Raw genomic sequence first — 18,398 nt, 5'->3', positions numbered from 1 at the left:
GGGAGCTAGGCTCCACCCCAGATGCAGCCAACTCAAACACTCATGCTCTTTTCTACTTGGAAATTAAGAATCCAACAGTCAGTTTTAATTTTTAAAAAGACATAATGGAAATTGTAATTTTTAAAAAAAGCTGTTTTTGGTGATAAATGCTATGTGTGTCTGCCCTCATTCAGTTAGCAATATAGGTAATCTCCTACAAGTTAGAAGCACTGGTTAGCAATGAGAAATGTCTCTTTTTAAAATTAAACTGCTAAATAATAAGTGCCCTTTCAAAATAGAGTAGCACCTTGGTGGGGAACCAGTATTTTATTCCAAGCCTTTCATTTCCAGACCTTGGAGAGTTAGGTCAGTTACTGTGAAGACCTACATTCGGGAGCCAAGGGGATGGAGGGGTGTTGTAGCCGTTCATAGAAAAGTGAGTTGAGGAACTCACTAATCTTAAACAAACCAATTCAGCTAGCCAAGAATTTCTTATAGTTCCAATTCATAGTTGAGGTGCATGGGACACCATTTCTTTCTTCCTTAATAGTGAAAAGTAGAATCAAATGAAGAGTAAATCTTAATATTGAATCCTATCAACTTTACTAAAAAATATCCCCTTGTATTAAAAAAAAGGCATCATTATTATTTAACTACTAGAGGCCCAGTGCACAAAATTCATGCATGGGAGGGGTCCCCTCAGCCCAGCCTGTACCCTCTCCAATCTGGGACATCCCTCTCACAATCTGGGACCGCTGGCTCCTAACTGCTCACCTGCCTGCCTGCCTGATTGCCCCTAACCCCCCCCCCCCACTGCCAGCCTGGTTGCCCCCAACTGCCCCCCCTGCTGGCCTGGTCGCCCCCAACTGCCCTCCTCTGCTGCCCTGGTTGCCCCTAACTGTCCCCCCTGCCAGCCTGGTCGCCCCTTGCTGTCCCCCTGCTGGCCTGGTCACCCCCAACTGCCCCCCTACCAGCCTGCTTGCCCCCAACTGCCTCCCTGCTGCCTGGTCACCCCCAACTACCCCCACCCCCTGCCAGCCTAGTCGCTCCCAACTTTTCCCCCTGCCAGCCTGGTTGCCCCATGCAGCCTGATGTTCAGTTGTTTGGTCGTCCCTCACTAACTCCCCTGTGGGCCTTGTTGCCCCACACAGTCTGTGTTCAGTTGTCTGTCCAGTTGTTTCGGTCATGACGGCCCCCGGATTTTTATATATTAGGATGTGGAAGTTGGCAGCTTGCTGAGATGAGAACACATAATGTAGAGTATACTAGCAAGAGGAGGACATTCTTTCTATTTATGATGCTCTGGTATCTACTCTTGTCAGGAAAAAAAAAAAAAAAGATGTACGTGTCTAAAAAGGCAAAGAAGGAAGGCAAATAAGCCGCACTGGTCAATCTATGTTTGGGCATCAGTCACACACTTCTGACCATGACTGTTGACAAGAATTCCTTCTGCTTCTGCCTGTCTGATCTGATGTCCTCCACAGTTAAGGTTGTTAATCACTACTCAGTGAATACCAGCTAGACTGAGGAGTCTAGGCGCCAAGACAAGGACAAGTGTCTTCACATCTTGGTATCTAGCCCCCAGTGCTTAGAAAAGAGAGCATGGAAGGGGTTAAGGGCTCAGTGAGTGACTGCTGGTTAGGGGAAGAAGGAATAAAGAGCAAACATATCCCAGAACTGTTCAGACTGTGAGTGTAGTTTTATATACATAAAGTTTGATACCAGTTCAACAAGAAGTATCTAGTTGAACTTTAGAAATGAGCACCTCTATGATGTGTAAGTTTGATGGCATCTTCTGGAAGGGCAATACAAGTTCAGGAGCAGAGTAGAGGAGGAGACAGGACTTTCCATGTTCCCTTGGCATAAAGAGGGTGTCGATGGAGTGGAGGGGCAAGAAATCAGGTGTGTAAGGGGTGGTGGGTGGTGGAAACCCTGCATGTGTGAGAGTGGAGAGGAGAGGTTACCAGATCCAGGGTCTATTGGGAAATGTGTGTTGTGCTGGCCAAGTGACCAGTTTATGAAACACAGAAAAACCAAGCCCAGGAATTTATTTTCCATAGAGCAGGAAATCTCTCGTGTCTCCCCGCCTCCCGCGCCCCCCCCCCTTCAAAGTTAAGTATAAGCATAAATATATCCTCACGAAGAGAGAACAAACATTGCAATTTAATATGTGTACCATCTAACTCAAATGTCTCTTTTAGGCTTTTGAAATGCAAACGGTGGGCTTGTTTTTCACATTCACTGATTTATTCAGTCCACAAAAGTTTATGGAGGACCTACTAGAGCTAGAATTTTGTTAGGCACCACGGGGGGGTGCAGAGATGAATAAAACTCGGTCCCTATCCCCCAGGAGTCTAGGCTCCGTGGGGGAGACAAACGTCCTTACAAGTCCTTTACAAGAGGAGCTAAGAATGTAAACAGGAACCGTAGGGGCTCAGTTCCCGGGGATGTTACCAAGATGGTTTGGAAAATTAGCAAGGTTCCTCAGGCGAGTTGATTTTTAAAGGATTAAAACTCTGATGGAATTTAAAAAAAAAAAATTTTTTTTTTTTAAACGCAAGAACGAGGGTCAAGGCTCTGGAAACACATGGAGTGGGGTATCCTGGAAGGAACAGAGGTGCAATTTGGCTGGAGCACAGGGTTCCTCAAGGGGAGCCGCGGGGGAATTGAGCTGGGTGTCTGCCTAACAACCGAGGCTGGGCTCAGGCTTTAGGAAGCCGAGCTGAGACATTGTTCCACATCTCTGTTCTTTGGTTTAAACATTTTTGGGGGGCCCCTTTAAAAAAAAAATTCTCCTCCTCTTTCCTAAAGAGAGTTCTAGCAGTTAGGGGGGTGGGGACCATTTCCTCAAGTCAACGCCTTAGCTAAAGGTCTGCAAAGCTCTCCACGAGTGATTTAAATCTCGCACCAGAAGAGAAAACGTGTAAGAGGCGGGGTAGGGGGAACCCACTTAACAGCAACCTCCACCCCCAAACGACACCAGCCCCAGGCGGGACAAGCTGCCGGCCTGACTCGGGAGTCGGGGACGCCGGCTCCCGCCGGAGCTCGGAGCCCCGCACAGGCGGGCAAGGGGGTGAGGAAGAGAGGGAGGGAGGGAGGGAGGGAGGAAGCGCGAGAGGGAGGGAGGAAGAAAGGGAGGGAGGCGGTGTCATGTGATCCGCTTCCCTGCTCCTTTAAGCGTCCACAGGCGGCGGAGCGGCCACAATCACAGCTCCGGGCACTGGGGGAGCCCGAACGGCTGCGCCGGGGGGATCCGTGCGGGGCGCCTACCGCCCAGGTCCCATCCTCGCCGCGATCCCGCACCCCTGAAGTTTTGCAGCGCCCAGAAAGGAGGCGAGGGAGGAGGGGGGAGCGTGAGAGGAGAACGAGCAGAAGCACACCCTAAAACATTTTATTTCCAAAAGAAAAGAAAAAGGGGGGAGGCGCGCAAAAAAAAAAAAAATGGCTGGGGCAATTATAGAAAACATGAGCACCAAGAAGCTCTGCATTGTTGGTGGGATTCTGCTCGTGTTCCAAATCATCGCCTTTCTGGTGGGAGGCTTGATTGGTAAGTGCCAGAGCTGCAAACTTTCCCCCCTTTCTCCCGTTTCGGGCCCCTTCCTTTGCCTCTCGGGCTACTTGTTACAGTATCACTGTCTTGCTTCTATGATCTAATTAGTCCGGCTATTGTGCTTAAGAAAGCAGAGCTCCACGGGGCTCCGTGGGGCACCATCCAGTCTAGTGGCTAAGAGAAAAGGAGGGGAAAAAGTTTTGGCCTAGTTTCAGTATCCACTTGAAAGGAAGGAGGGGGGTGGCGGGGGTGGGAATCTTTAAGCATGGCGACGGATCGCGGGAGGAAGCGCTGGGTTACAAAGTTGATTGCTGCTCCCCCCCCCCCACATCCCCCACCCCCCGCTTTTTCCCGCGCTCCCCCCCCCCCCTTTCCTCTCCTTTCCCTCCCATTCAGCTCCGGAGGGCCGCGGAATGGACTTTATGGGGAACAACAGAGGAGTCGGGGAACTGCGCCCGGCGCACACCCGGAGCCCAGTTACAGGGCTGTGCTGTGTGAATGCATCTGGTCTTCTCGGCCAGGGGGTGAGAGTTTGTATTTTGGGTCCCCACCTCCGCTCCGTCTGCTCCCTCGCCGCCGCACCCTATCGCACCCTCCGCCCGCTGCCGTCGGAAGGTCCGAGCGGTGGGCCGGGAGGCGGGATGGGGTGGGGTGCGGTGGGGTGGGAGAAAGTCCTCGGCTGGCGCCGCGGGAAGTTGGAGAGGTCGGAGGGGAACGGCGTATCCGAAAGGTGTTGCTTTGGGCCCGGTGCCCTCTTTCGAATCTGCCCTCCCCCCACTTCTCAGAGCCCCGAGAGCGGGTGAATCTGGAGCCCGTGGTCCTGCCTCGGCGCGTTGGAAAGCTCCCCGCCGCCGCCACCGCCGCGGCCCCGCGCAGGTGACAGCTCCCCGGGCCGCGGCGACGAAGGCGCCCGCCCTGGGAGACCTGTCCTGGTGCGCACAGCCCGGACCTCTCGGAGCCAAAGAGGCTTCCGGGTGAAGAAGAAGGTCTCAAGGACCTTCCACTCGAAAAACTACCCCCCTCCCCCTTTATTTATTTATTTATTTATTTATTTATTTATTTATTTATTTATTTTTGCTGTCTCTTCATCTCCACCCATCTTCCCGCCTCCCCACCCTCTCGTGTCCCCCTGCCCCACGAGATTTAGGACATCCCGGCACAAACTTCAGCGCCAACTTTGCAGCCTGCGCGGATGGGGGGTTTTGCCCCCCTTCCCGGGTTTGTAAAACTTTGCGGAGTGGCAAGTCCACGGAGGGGCTTTCTCCACGCTTCCCTTTGCCAAGAGTCTGCACAGAACAGAACGGGCGGCGTCGTGGTCTTGGGGATGGGAGCTTGGGCACCTCGAGTCGTACGCGCGTGGCGTTTCGTCTCCGTACCTGGGCTTGATGGGAACAAATCAAAGGGAGTCTGGTTCTGTAAATCACTGTAACATCCCAGGTAATTGTTTAAACAAAGGAGAGCGGGCAGAGCTTCCCTGAGGAGACACATTGCTGGAGGAGCTCATAACGTTTCTTTCTCGCTGTGTGTGAGCAGAAAGGGGTTCAGAGTTTTCCAAGCTCATATTTTCAATTTGGGTCAAACAGCTTAATCTTGGAACACCCCCTCCCCCAAAGACACACACACACACACACACTCACACACACACACACACACACTCACACACTCAGGTTGAGCTTTCCTGTTATGAGCTCCTGTTTACTAGCTATGGGCAATCTCTGTGTTTCCTTGTATTGGATTTTTCGAGGCTCTTCATACATTCTCTGCTGGGAGCTGAAGGCAGCCTTTCCCTGTGCGCTCACAGTGATTATGCAGCGGTTACAATTACACCTCTTGTCTCCCTTGATGAGCAGTTGCAGTTAGATGCCATTGGATCTTGTGTGATTTCAGTGGCAGACCATAATTAAAATTTCTTGCACCTTGTGCTTTCAGAATTAAATTGGCCTATTATCCCTGTCTGACCTTCATCCTCTTTGAGGTTTTTGTTCGGGCAGTGAACCATTACACACAGTTCCCTGGTGTTTGTTGGTGCACGTTGCGTTTTCTAAAGCTGATGCTAACCTTGAAGAGCCCATCACCCACCGTTTTTAGGTTTCCGAGGGCACTGCTGGAATTAGTATAATTTCTGGAGCCTTAGGACCAGGGAGATGGTTCAACGACACTGGGGCGTGACTGCTGGACATGGAAGTTGCAGTAGGATTGGAACAGTTGCACGTTCAGAGAGGGGTTTGTCTGGAGTAAGTGGTGCCCAGGGTTGTTTTCCCCAGAGAACTTGGTTAGTGACCACACTTGGTAACAGTCTCCAAAAGTTAGTGATGGGTTCTAAACTGTCATTAGATTCTCTTCAACAAATAAATGGCTTTATTTCCAACTTTCCTTGAAAAAGAAAATAATTATGTCTAACACTTCGTGGGGGGAAATGGTTGTAAGTTTACTGTTTAGCTTCCTTTCTTCCTCAGTTGTCACAGCTCTGTCCCCAGTTCAGGCTGGAACACTGAAAAGATCAGATCCAGCCCATGTTAAATACTTGGAACAGCTCCTTAGCCTTTATCTCATCCATTTGGAGATTTTATTCATTTAGTTAGTTAGTTACTTATTTATTACTGTTAAAGAAATCTAGGAACTTGGGTATACTACAAGACCCAAACATGGGAAATATCAACAAATGGTAAATATGTTTTTCCACCAAACTTCCCTAAATCGGGAAGCAGAGGAAACCAGTCAAAGAATAGAACTTCAACAAAGTGGGCCAGTGGGATCAATAGATGAAGGAGCAGTTTGTAGGCTGGAAAGCAAAGTTCACAAACTTCCTTCTCCACTCTCCCCACTGAGCCAGGAACTTCACTTCCACTGATATGTTAGAAGTCAGGTGTCCTGGGTGGGATGTGTCTTTCTAATCTGCAGAGGCCAAGGGAAAACGTGAAATTTTAGCGGTGAATTGACCATAATATATGTTCCTTTTTGATCACTGTTGTCCCAGATGAAAGGAAACATGGCGACCTAGAAAGAGGAGGATCTGAATGGCAAAGCTCCTGGTTAGAAGGATATAAGTACTACACACACATATACACAAAACAAAAAACAAACACCCCAAACAATGGTAAACCACACATCCCAAAGCGACCAGGCAAACCAATCAACCAACAGGCTTCAGTCTCCTCGTTGTTAGGTTAATGAGTTTAAAGATTCTTTCAGTTATAAAATTATATTAATTGTTCAGGACTTTGAGAGTTTTAGATGGCATTTAGACTGGTGTCTGATTGCAGCCTTCTAAAATTGATGGGGAAACTTTAAACATTAAATAAAAAAGCAAATAATAGAGATTGGGTTTTGGTTAGCCAGCTTAAACAACCCCCTGCCCCATGTTTGTATATGTGTTTGGGTGTGTGCACTTATTTATTTATTTCTTCTTGTGCCAGTGTCTGGGTACTGCTAAATCTTTAATGGGGTTTTGCAAAAAGGCTCTGGAAAGCAATAGGTATATGACAGAATTTGGGGTATTTAAAAATTCACTGAATTATGCGGTGCTTTTGTAAAAACTGAGCCATTATAAAAAATCTTTCATCTGATTGTCTTCGTATGTATTGAAAAGGTTTCTTAAGTGGCTAGCTTCTTTGGTATTTAGAACTCACTTAAAAATTTAAGAACCCCCTGAAGTAAAATAAAACATTTTAAAGACATAGCTTAATCTTTATCCTCCTTAAAATAAGCCTGCAGAAAAATTTTTTTAAAATAAATTTCCTTTGATTTCATGGAGAGACAGGCAGCTGCAGGGGTGAAGAGGGCGGGGAGGAAACCATGTGCCCTGAAACACGAGTGCAGCCACTAAAAATCATGAACTTGAATCCCTGGCCCATTATGTGCAATTTGCTCAGCTTCTAATTAGTCATGTCTGGGGGATATAATGGTTGAAAAAGCAGGTCACTGTTCCCACCTGTTCTAAAAGTGTTAAGAGTATGAAGATCAGGACTGGATGAATAGAAAATTATTTCATTGCTTTAAGCATACACAGAAATGAGAATATTTCAGACTTAAACTGCAAATAAGTATCAACAAATTACCAAAAATTGTTTCTTTAGGAAGGATTGCTCTTTCAAAAGCTCATTATGTGAGCATATTAATGCTGAGACTATTATGTGTGTGTGTGTGTTTATGTGTATGTGTATATGTATATATATATATGTGTGTATATATGTGTGTGCATATATTTATGTGTGTATATGCATATACTTAATCAGTTTTATTAATTTTTACATGGACTTATGTACTACCTTTCAATGATATAGCCAATACTATTGTGCTATTACTGTTTAAGAGGGAACTATTGGTGGTCTTGATTATGGTTTATTCTTGTGAGTTTTTGTTTTTGTGACTCATTTATTTAGAAGTTACCAGATTTTAAGAAATTAAATACAATTACAGTTATGCAGAGTACATAAAGTTTGTTTCCCAATACATTAGGTTTTAAGCTTGTTGTGGTATTTATTTTATTTTAGCATATGTTAATAATGCACCACTTTTAATCCTACAGTGTTTCTCTATCTGGTGAGAATCTTGAAAAGAACTAGTTATTTGGCCTTTGGTAAATGTTAGCCCACATTTTTCTGTATTTGATTCTCCCTTTTAGTTTATAAAATTTTGTATTTGATTAAGTCATGTCCTTTTTTTCCTCTTTGTTAACTACTAGAGTATCTACTATGGTTTCTAGGAGCACTATGCAACTTCAAAATTTTTTGTAAAAATCTTTATAATTGAAATTACATTATTGACTTAAGAAAGCTAAACTACTTACTTGGTTATTGCAACAAAATCATGCTCGTGCTAACAATCTCTAATCATGCTGTCATCTGACTGTTCAGACGACTGTCTCGCTTTCTATTGGAACTTTCCCATTTTCCTATTAAAGGTGAGAAATATTTCCTTGAGATAATAGTGCAATGTGTGGCTTTGTAAGGTGTTCAAGTCCGCTGCCTGGAACCCATATCTAGACTCAAAGCCTTTCCTACCTATTTGACATTTTGCAATAACTTGACCTTTAATTTTTTTAAAAATCCATATATATTGAGAAAATATTCTTACCTTATCTTCCTCATAAAAGTGTTTCTAATGAGATCTAGAATTTGAGATTTTATGAAGGTCCTTAGCTTAGTTCTCATGTGTGTCACCTGCCTAATGTGCAAAATATTCCTTAGAGCCTACTGTGTGCCCAAAATAGGGCTGCAATGCTGACTGGGGCTTAGGAAAGTGGGGACTTGAAACCCGAGGAACCTAGGGAGCCATAGGTAGAAAAGAGCCCCTCTAAATACAAGTTCACAGCGAAAGATTTCCTATGATAAGGTCTCTAGCATCAAAATAATTCTCACTCATTACTGGGAATTTGAGAACACCTGAAATTAGAAGCCCTATTAATTATACCATCAAATAATTATATTAATATTTCATCTTAAAATTAATGTATTAATAAAATACTATAAGTAATGTTTAATATATGTTAAATGTGTACGATGTGTCAGACATTATCTAATTTAACCCATGCAAAGCCTTGCCAAATTGGTACTGTTGTACCCAGTTAGTGTATAAACTGAGATGTAGAAAGGTCTAGTAAAAGTGCTTAAGATAGCCTAACTAGTCAGGGTCAAAGCTGCAGCTCCAGTCAATCTGACAAGAGAGCCAGAATTCTCAACTATTAGGTAATCCTGCCTCCACTTCCCAAAGTCTTGACTTCAGGGACTGAATACAAACGGTTTGAATATAGAAAGACATATGATGAGTTATCTATTATAGTATCTAATGTGGTTTGTAGGAGCACTATGCAACTTCAAAATTTTTTGTAAAATAGGAAAACAACTAATTTCTCATTTTTAATCATTGGGTAACATATAAAAAGGAAAATATTTCAAAAACTATGATAAATGAAATGGAGTCCAGCTGTGCTGCATAGCAGAACAGTGTCTTTGCCAAGGCTAAGGGAGGACACCTTTTGATATGCCAGTCCAACCCATTTCTTTCAAGTTCTAACCAGTCTCCATAATTGTATGAATCATCCACTGCCTGAGCAGCCAAGTTCATTAACCATAATGTGCTTGAGCTCTGCTACTTTAAGGTAGATTACTCGATTTGGTTTTCTCTAGTTAGTGGTTTTAACATATTAATATAGTTATGTACATCTGGACTTCAAAGGAAGAGGAGAGAAGGAGTCAACTGAGGTTGGAGAGGATTTTAGAAGGTGTGACTTGGCAGTGCTGGTAGAGCAATTGAAAGAAGAGCCTCCTACTGAAAACTGAAAATTCTGTTCCCCAAAGTGTATTTTTTGTTTATATTTACACCCATACATAATAATGAGGGCATTTCAAACCAGACACTTCCATGCTGACACCTTGAATAGATAGGTACATTTTGTTCTTTGGAAAAAATGCTGATAGACTCAATTTTGACACACTTTTGAGAGATGATGGTAGATGGGGAGCATCAAGACATGAAATGATCATGTCTATTGCATTTAGGTTTTGTGTCTCCTCTGGGCTGTTGTAGTGGTGGTCTAATAGACAAATGAGCCAGGTACGGATAGTTCTCAGAGAAAGTGCTTGGATGGGGATGGAGATCAGAATGGAGAAGAGGAGCTTGAGGTATGTAAGTTCTCAAACTTGATGAAATGTTTCGCAGTTTCCCTTTTCATCCTAGGGCTAATCTACAAGGATTGCTAAACAACAGAAAAGAGCAACTCATATGTTTTAAAATACAGAAATATTAAGGTTTTTTTTTTTTAGCTTTTTACTACTCTCTCTTCCACTCCCCACACCTCTAAATCTCATAGAGGAGTAAACACAATAAATAATCAGATTGTCATCCAACCAATAGTGGAAGATATGGCTTATTATGATTTGTTGCTGTGTGAGGATTTACTCACTGACTATGGAAAGCACTTTATGTGTATAGATTTATTTGATGATCATAACATCCTAGAGAAGCAGGTACATTCTCCAGTTTTCAGATGAGTCTGAGGCACATTTAAGGAACTTTTCAGAGGTTACAGAGATCGTAAATACGAGGGCTGGAGCTCAAGCCCACGTTCCTTGACTGAATCCTAAGCCATGGTCTTAAGTCTAATGCTACTTTCCTCCTACTGGCCCTTCAATTTCCATGGGAAACAAAGGGTGGAGTGTGATGATACTGGTTCTACACAGAATTAGTAGAAGATGAAAGCTGTCTCCCCTTTTCCTGCTTCAACCCTTTTCCCAGACCACATACCCTCATCACTGCATGGGTACTAAGCATGGACCTAGTTAATTCCTAAACAAATGATCCCAATTCAAATACATGTGAACCTATTACACTAGCCATTGTAAATGTTGACCAGTGCTTGCAGATCATACTGGGGGTGGGGAGCTGAACCTGAGAAAACTGCACCCCAGCTACCCCTAAAGAGAGATCATGACACACAGCAAAGAGTGACTGAGAGTTGCACTTGAAAACGTGTCAGAATTATTGACTTCCTGAATGCTGCCTGGACTTGGCATACACAGTCAATCCTGAATATAGTTGTTGCATATAAGAAAAATGTGGGTGTGGAGAAGGGAGATAGGAGTAGAATATGGACTCAAGGAAGAAAAACCAAGGCCTTTGTAAACATATGAGACCAAATCACTGGGACACAGCTTGTAACTGGATTTCCAAAACCTACTTCTGATGTCACCCACTTCCCACCCCCAAAAGGAACTAGTGTTTCTATCTGCTATGCCTGTGTAAATCCTGGGCCTTCAAGGACAATGTTCTCCTTTCTTTTAATATTCCCTGGTGAAGGGGTGTTCTTTCTTCACTGGAATTATAGGGCATTCTTAAACGTCTGGTTAATTCCCTGGGTTAACTCAGAGGCTTTATCCACAAAACACATTTCCAAGAAAGCAGAGGTAATTGAAAGAAGAGGCCAAATTATTACATTTGTTTTGGCAAGGCATTTTGATTTTTCTTTAGAGAGAAGGTAACAGGTTTGTAAATGGTTGGCTCAGTTTTTATTCAAGCCACAGATTAATAAGGCTTAGCTCACGAGAGCTGGTTGAGGGCCAGTTAACTGACCTTAACCCTGGCTGAGCCCCTCCCAAAGAGAGAGTCCTGGTCTCAAGGCAGCATCATGTAGTGGGCAGACACTTGGCTCGAACTCTGCAGATGACGTGCCTCGGTGACCTCAAATAAGTCACAAAAGCTCCCACCCCCAAGTATGATGTGGGGGACAGTGCCCTCCTGTGTCATGGATGATTGTTGTGAGGATCTTGAGGACATGCACCCATTGGGGTATCTCACTGAACCAGGCCCACCAGAGATGTGATTCCCAGAGGACTATTGTCTGAAACTATTTGATTAATTCCATATCTACCTCTCCTACTCTTTTCTTTCTCTGTTTTTGTCTGTTCTTAGATATGGAGGAAACATAATCACGATGGTTTTTATTTTCTACTAGTAGCCCTGTGCACGAATCCATGCATCAGTAGCTCTCTGAGGGGCCTGGCTGCTCCGCGCCCGCTGCCCAGAGGCTCTCCATGGCCCAGAGGCCCATCTGCGGCCAGTCGCGGAACACTTGCCTCGTCACTGGGGCAACGAAGCAAGCATTCCACCAGGCTGATCATGCTGCCCGCTCTCAGCGGCCGCCCCCCTCCCCCCCACCCGGGACTGGGGGACTCCGGTGGGGCTGAGAGGACTGGGCGCTGCCATCTTGTGGCTATGGGTGCCGCCATCTTTGTGACGGAGTGATGGTTAATTTCCATATTACCCTGTTATTAGATAGGATTCTTTTTCTTCCTTGAGTCCCCACCACTTTGTCAAACACCTCCAGGTTCATGGATCTATCGAGATTGAAGAAATGGGAATGACCCAACGCTTTACTCAGTTTGGGTTTGAAAGCACAAAACGGGTCATTCCATCCTGCTCCCTATCATTGATTACCATGCTATAACTGAATGTCTCATAAGCCTTCTCTACATAGTAGCTATTATTGCAGAAAACTAGTAAATAAGAACAAAAGTCTAAATCATTCTCCTAAAGCATGCATATTTTGTGCTTAAGAGAAATCCCTCATGCTTTTACTCAAGGTCTATCTGTTATTTTTGCTTTACACACAATTTTAATTAAGCTTGGTTATGCCATTTCTAAGTCTACAACAGTTGACAATTTCCCCAGAAACTCTCTGGCAGCAGAGAGATGTAGGAGTGTGGTAGGTAACATGAGGACAGAGGAAGAGAAGGGGAAGGAAGAATGCCCAGGAATCTGGGGTCTCTGTGATATGAGCCAGTCATTTCACTCCTCAGTAGCCCCATTCACAGCATCATTACATTATTGGCTGGTATGCTAGTTGATTCTATCTAAAGTGACCTTATTGCCATGAGTGTAAGCTTTTATGTGACTGTATCCACACACTTTGGTGTAGTTTGGTCTGAAAGGAAGCCCTAGAGCTTGTGGCTATTAAAGTGTCAAGATTAAAGGGCCTTGAAGACCATCTTGTCCTACCTCCTTTTGGAAGAATCAGTCCCAGGAAAAGGAAGGGACTCAGTGTACAGAATTATAGCTAGAGCCATGGCTTGGACTCAGGTTCTAATGCCAGTCAGTACTGCAAACATATATCACCTTCTGAGTTTCAGCATGAAGATTATTTGATTTCTGTCCTAACTCAAGAAAACTACCCACTTGTAGTTCTTATAGCTCTATTAATTTTTCTGCTGTTTGAAAATAAAATAGCAATAACTTGAATGTCTTCTCCTTCTTGCTTTTGTATACTTAATATTATATTCTTAGCTAATCTCTTATGGAGCAATATAATTATATACTGTTATAAGCTGTTCTATGTGGATTTTAAAGGGTACTACAGAATTAAAAAACAAAACTAAATTCCTGCCTTGCTTGCTGAGGGTGTGGTACATTCCTTTCCTCTTGCTTGAGAAAATGTTGTAAATTTAAAACTTAAAGAAAAAAAAAAATCCCACGACGGTGGTCCTTGCTAATCCAAGGACCCATCCTGATGTTTTGTTTTAAGACTTCAATCTGTGGCTTCTTTGACTAAAATTCTGTGACTAACTTTTGTGCTTTTGGAGGATGTTTGTGGCAAGCATAATTCTGAAGTCATAATGAGTTTAAGGGAAGTGACATGCCCTATATTTTTTGGTCTGATTTACATACAAAAGAAACAACAAAATCCCTCATCCTTCCTCTCTACCATTTCTTCAACTCTGAGGATAATTGCAAACAGAAATTTCAAATTGCCAAAATAGGACTGGATGTTGAGGGCTCCATGCCACTGTGACTGACAAGCATATTTTTGTGATTCCAGAGGTGCAAGCATTATACTGTAAATACTTCCTCCTCCACCTTTGTTTTTGTTGAAATTAAGCAGAGTCTCAAAGCACTGTGCTTCTCTGCATCTTCTGATTGAATCCTAATAAATTTTGAATTTTAACTCTGTTTAACATGCTTGCCTTCTGGCGATCACACCAAAAGTTTGGGCTCCATATACACATGAAACCCAGCCTTCTCTAAAGGCAGAGGAGGTCTTTTGGAGGCCCTCTTCCTTCGACTCTGGGTTCTTATATATTCCATCTGCTCCCAGTTGGGTTGTAACTTGCCTGAGAGCAGAATGCCTCAAATGTAGAAAGAACATGTTCCCACATTCCTTTCTTTTCTCTCTTCTGTTGAGCTAGTTCTGTCTTGTGTGAAACGGGCTCCAACGTTAGCCCCTGCCTGCTGTCACTTAGCGAACACACCTCCTCTTAGATATGATCAGCTTGTTCAGAATTGTGAGGTGGGGTTATGGGCTTGGCTGTGACAGGTGACACAGGCATCCTTTTAGTCACCTTTCCTCCCGATTTTCCAGAATGTGCAGGTCCATGAGAGAGCAGTCGTTAAATCCCCAGCACCATTCTTTGAACATGTCTAAGCAGAACAGAGTTTTGCTTCAAGAGAACATGGTATTTATGGATAATAGTTGATGAAAGAGAAAGAAACAGGATAATTTGTAGATACCCAAGATTTTTAAGCTAAAAGGATACTAAGGTTACCTTTCAATTAACATTTGTTTCCTTTTTAGAATAAACATCAGAAGAATTCCTCCATTCCCCTGCTTCCCTACACCATCCACCTGTGTTTAAAAAAAAAAGAGAGAGAAAGAGAGAAAATATACTTTGGGAGAAGGATGAGCAGTATATTTTGGATTTAAACGAAAGTGACATTAATGTAAATTTGAGGCCATAATATTTTTAGGTCAGGACTTGGGTTAGGTACTGATTTCCATTCACTCTCTGGGAATCTTACTTTAGAATAACTCTTCTGGCAAGCGGAGCTGCTGCAGTAGTTTTGAAAGTTGCCTTTGAGGACTTGTTCTTCTCATAGGATTCCTAGGAAGTAGTCATTCTAGGTGCTGGCTGAAGATTTTCCATCTGTTATTTCTGTTCAATGGTAAACCTACTGACCCTTCCTTCCAAAGCAGACAGATTTCTAACTGATGGTTTTCTAACATGCGGTGACTGGTGGGTGGGATCTGGTTTGTTATCAAGTTTGCTTTGTAAACTGGATCACCACTTACATATTTTGGACCTCAGTTTCCTCAGCAAAAGATTTCTCCCTCACAGGGAAGTTGTTGGGTTAAATGAGAGAACATAAGTTACCTGAGCATATGTGTTAGACCAATCAATATATATTGGCCATTTCCCTGAATTAGAAGTTATCACTAATTAACTTTGTAAAGTTTTGTGTGTTTTCTTAGTCATTCTATACCTGGTTAGGCCTGTGGCAGATTGTTTCTTCCTCTTAGCGGATTACATAAAATTAGAAACGCAGCAACCCTGCTTGATAGCCTTCTACTAGGCGTAATCCATGCTAACCAGCAGTTCAAGAAGCATGTCATTTACACATTTCATTTACACATTTGGTGAACTAGAGTGACTAACTTACTTTTTGATCCAATTAGCAATTGTTTTCACCAGGGTTTACTTTGAATCTTAAATTTTGCCTTTTAAATTGCCAGGCCAGTATTCATGGCTCTTTATAGCATGGATAAACCCAGGTAGCAAAACTTTTCAATGGATATCACTCAATTGGTGGAAGAGCTATATTCCATCCACACAAGCTGCCGAGCGAATCTGTTTTACATTAGAAAATTGAAGTCATCATCCATGGGGAATTTTTTTTTTTTTTTTTTTGCTTCTAGATAATAATTTAAATGACAAAGACCTTTGAAAGATCAGCTTCAAGGGGAAAAACTGATGATCTTTTTTTTCTCATGAAATATTATCCACTTCTGAAATATTAACTAAAATTGTAGTGCTCTAATGGAAGAAATTATAAACAACAATAAAGATGAAAATATAACCCCTCTAAAACTGTAAGCTACTTAAGAGCAAGGATGGTCTAATTTGCTCACCTTTATCTCCAGTGGTTGTGTGGTTACCATAGGGGAGTGCAGGGTAGGTGCCTAGTAACACTGGTTGAAGAATTACCAGGCACTTGCCTTTTGGACCTATTGCAGAGGTTAGAGGTAGCTAAAATGCCTCAACTTTAAGGTCTGACCTAAGATTTGTAATATTATATTTCTGGCTATTCTTTAATAATTTAAATGAGAGGAGGTTTCTTATTATTTTCTTGAATTTAAAAAGATTGTGTCACCTTCATGGTTTGCATGCTTAGATTTATAAAAACATATAATTTTTGGAGTTTTAGAAAGGGACCTTCTCCTATTATATCGTGGAAACTAAGACCCAGAGAAAGAACAGTGAGAGAATAAGATTAGAACCAAGACAACTAATGAAGTGTTTCCTTGCCTATGCCGACTGTTATGCAGATTACTATTATGTCTGATCTCCATCTTTGGTCTTTACTTAGCCATAAAGGCCAAGTGTTGACTGTGACTGGTTGTACATAATGGCTGGGAAGAAGGGAACATAGATTAGTATATGTATGTCCAAATTTGGATATTCAAATGAGAATGTTGACAGATGATGGAAATTTTGTGATTTATTGTCTTTAAGAAATAAATGTGTTTTTTCTCCCTCGTGTATTTTTTAGGGGCTCCTTAAAGACCACATAGTTTGCTTAATTTTCTGTAAACTTTTGAAGATGAAAAATTCACCTTTGAAAGTTTCTCTTGGAAGAATGTTGTAGATGTATTTACAGTTCTTGGAGATCAGTAATGTGTTTATGATGCCAGCTTTTCTAACTGCCCTTGACCAGAAAGCATAATGCGTTCAAATAACCACCCACCTCTGCATTCCATTGTGTTCAGTTTGTGCATCTGGACGGTGGGAATGAACATATCTACATATTTCTCCAGGTTCCTGAGCAGTGCTGAAACATGCTGTGCTGAGGGTGTATCTGGATGTGTACCTGGGCCTGTTGACTTTCTAGTGGAGCCCGGTGGAGATGCAGGACAGAGATTTAAGAAGCAGATGTAAGCTGGAAGGGACAGAAGCAAAAGCCAAGGAGACAGTCACACAAAAGCTGGTCTTGGACTTCTTTTAGTCAGACCTTCCAGCTAGAGGTGGGAATGTTTGGGCCAGGGGAGGAGGGGCAGACTCAGAGATGGCATAGAGTAAGGGGAGGGGGAGGTGGTGGTATTGGAGAGAAAATAGGGGCTTAAAAGAAAGGTGACAGGAGTTCTTCCTCAGCTGGGACAACACTCCCTCCCTCTAAAATCATGACTTTTTTCCTGTATGGATCCATCCACTGCTCCAAAGCCTAGGTAATACTCCACTGAAGCCCTAGCCGGTTTTTCTCAGTGGTTAGAGCGTCAGATTGAAGAGTTGCAGGTTCAATTCCCAGTCAAAGGCATGTACCTTGGTTGCAGACTCCATCCCAGGCCCCATGGGACACATGTGGGAGGAAACCAATAGATGTATCTCTCTCACATCGATGTTTCTCTCTCTCTGTCTCTCCCCCTCTCTTCCACTCTCTCTAAAAATCAGTGGGAAAAAATATCCTCTAGTGAGAATTAACAACAATATAAAAAACTCCCCCTGAAAATGGGAGTTTGCTGTTCTAAATGAAAGGAAGAGCTTGCCTGGATATAAATTAAATCTTGGCACCATTACTTGCTGGCTATGTGGCCTTGAACAAATTACTTAATCTCAGAGCCCCAGTTTCCACAACTCTCAAATGAGTAAAATGATAGTAGTGTTGCTCGTGACATGATATGTGAAAATATTAGATGAGGTAATAAGAATACAGTGCCTGGCAAATATTAAACACCTAAGATAGGCGAGGTACTATTTTATTCTTTGAACCCTGGAATGAGTTCCTGGAGTTAAATTACCTGGAGTCCTTTGGGAGGCTAGCATAAAAGTTTGTGTGCCTGCTCTGAATCTGGCTATACTGGTTCAGAGAGCTGTAGATGGCTCTAGACTCAGGTTTAGATTGCTTGTGTGAATTTAAAATCTAGCAACTAGAAACGTGCATTGTTCTGACCCCTCCTAATTTTTATTTATGTTTTTGAACAAAAATAAAATGATGTTAAAGAATTAAAAACAGAAAACAATTTTTCTGAAATCTATCATTTTAATACAATTCTGTTAGTTTTTTATTCTTCTACTTTCTGCGATTGAATAGTTCCAACTTTATATAAAAGAAATAGGAAAGACTAGTTAGCAGAGGCTCAGAATTTTATTGTTTATACCTCTACCATTGTGTATTTATTTTGGAAATTCAACTGTCAGTTCCTCCTCTCCTCCTTCTAAACTCCTCTCTAATACTTAAATCAAGTTGCTTGTTGAACCATTGAACCATGGGAAATTCATTTTTTAAATCTGCTTAATTGCTGTGAGACTTTTAATTTGTTCTGGATGATGGTGCTAATGTCTGGGAACTGGGACTAAAGCCCTCCAAAGTTGTTAATTCAATCAGC

At 42.7% G+C, this 18,398-nt stretch overlaps 1 protein-coding gene across 2 annotated transcripts in view; it reads left to right on the top strand.

Annotated features, from left to right (window-relative positions):
• The first annotated feature begins 3,145 nt into the window (after window positions 1-3,145).
• Window positions 3,146-18,398, top strand: part of WLS (Wnt ligand secretion mediator) — a 101,198-nt gene continuing 85,945 nt past the window's right edge. For both annotated transcript variants that reach the window (XM_054720944.1, XM_054720945.1), the window contains exon 1: window positions 3,146-3,526. In XM_054720944.1, the coding sequence (XP_054576919.1) occupies window positions 3,421-3,526 (106 nt within the window). In that variant the 5' untranslated portion in view covers window positions 3,146-3,420. The remainder of the gene's footprint in view (window positions 3,527-18,398) is intronic.

Source organism: Eptesicus fuscus, chromosome 9 (genome assembly GCF_027574615.1).
Source record: "Eptesicus fuscus isolate TK198812 chromosome 9, DD_ASM_mEF_20220401, whole genome shotgun sequence".
NCBI lineage: Eukaryota > Metazoa > Chordata > Mammalia > Chiroptera > Vespertilionidae > Eptesicus > Eptesicus fuscus.
The sequence above is the reverse complement of the archived record's forward strand: the minus strand, read 5'-3'. Positions and strand labels throughout refer to the sequence as shown.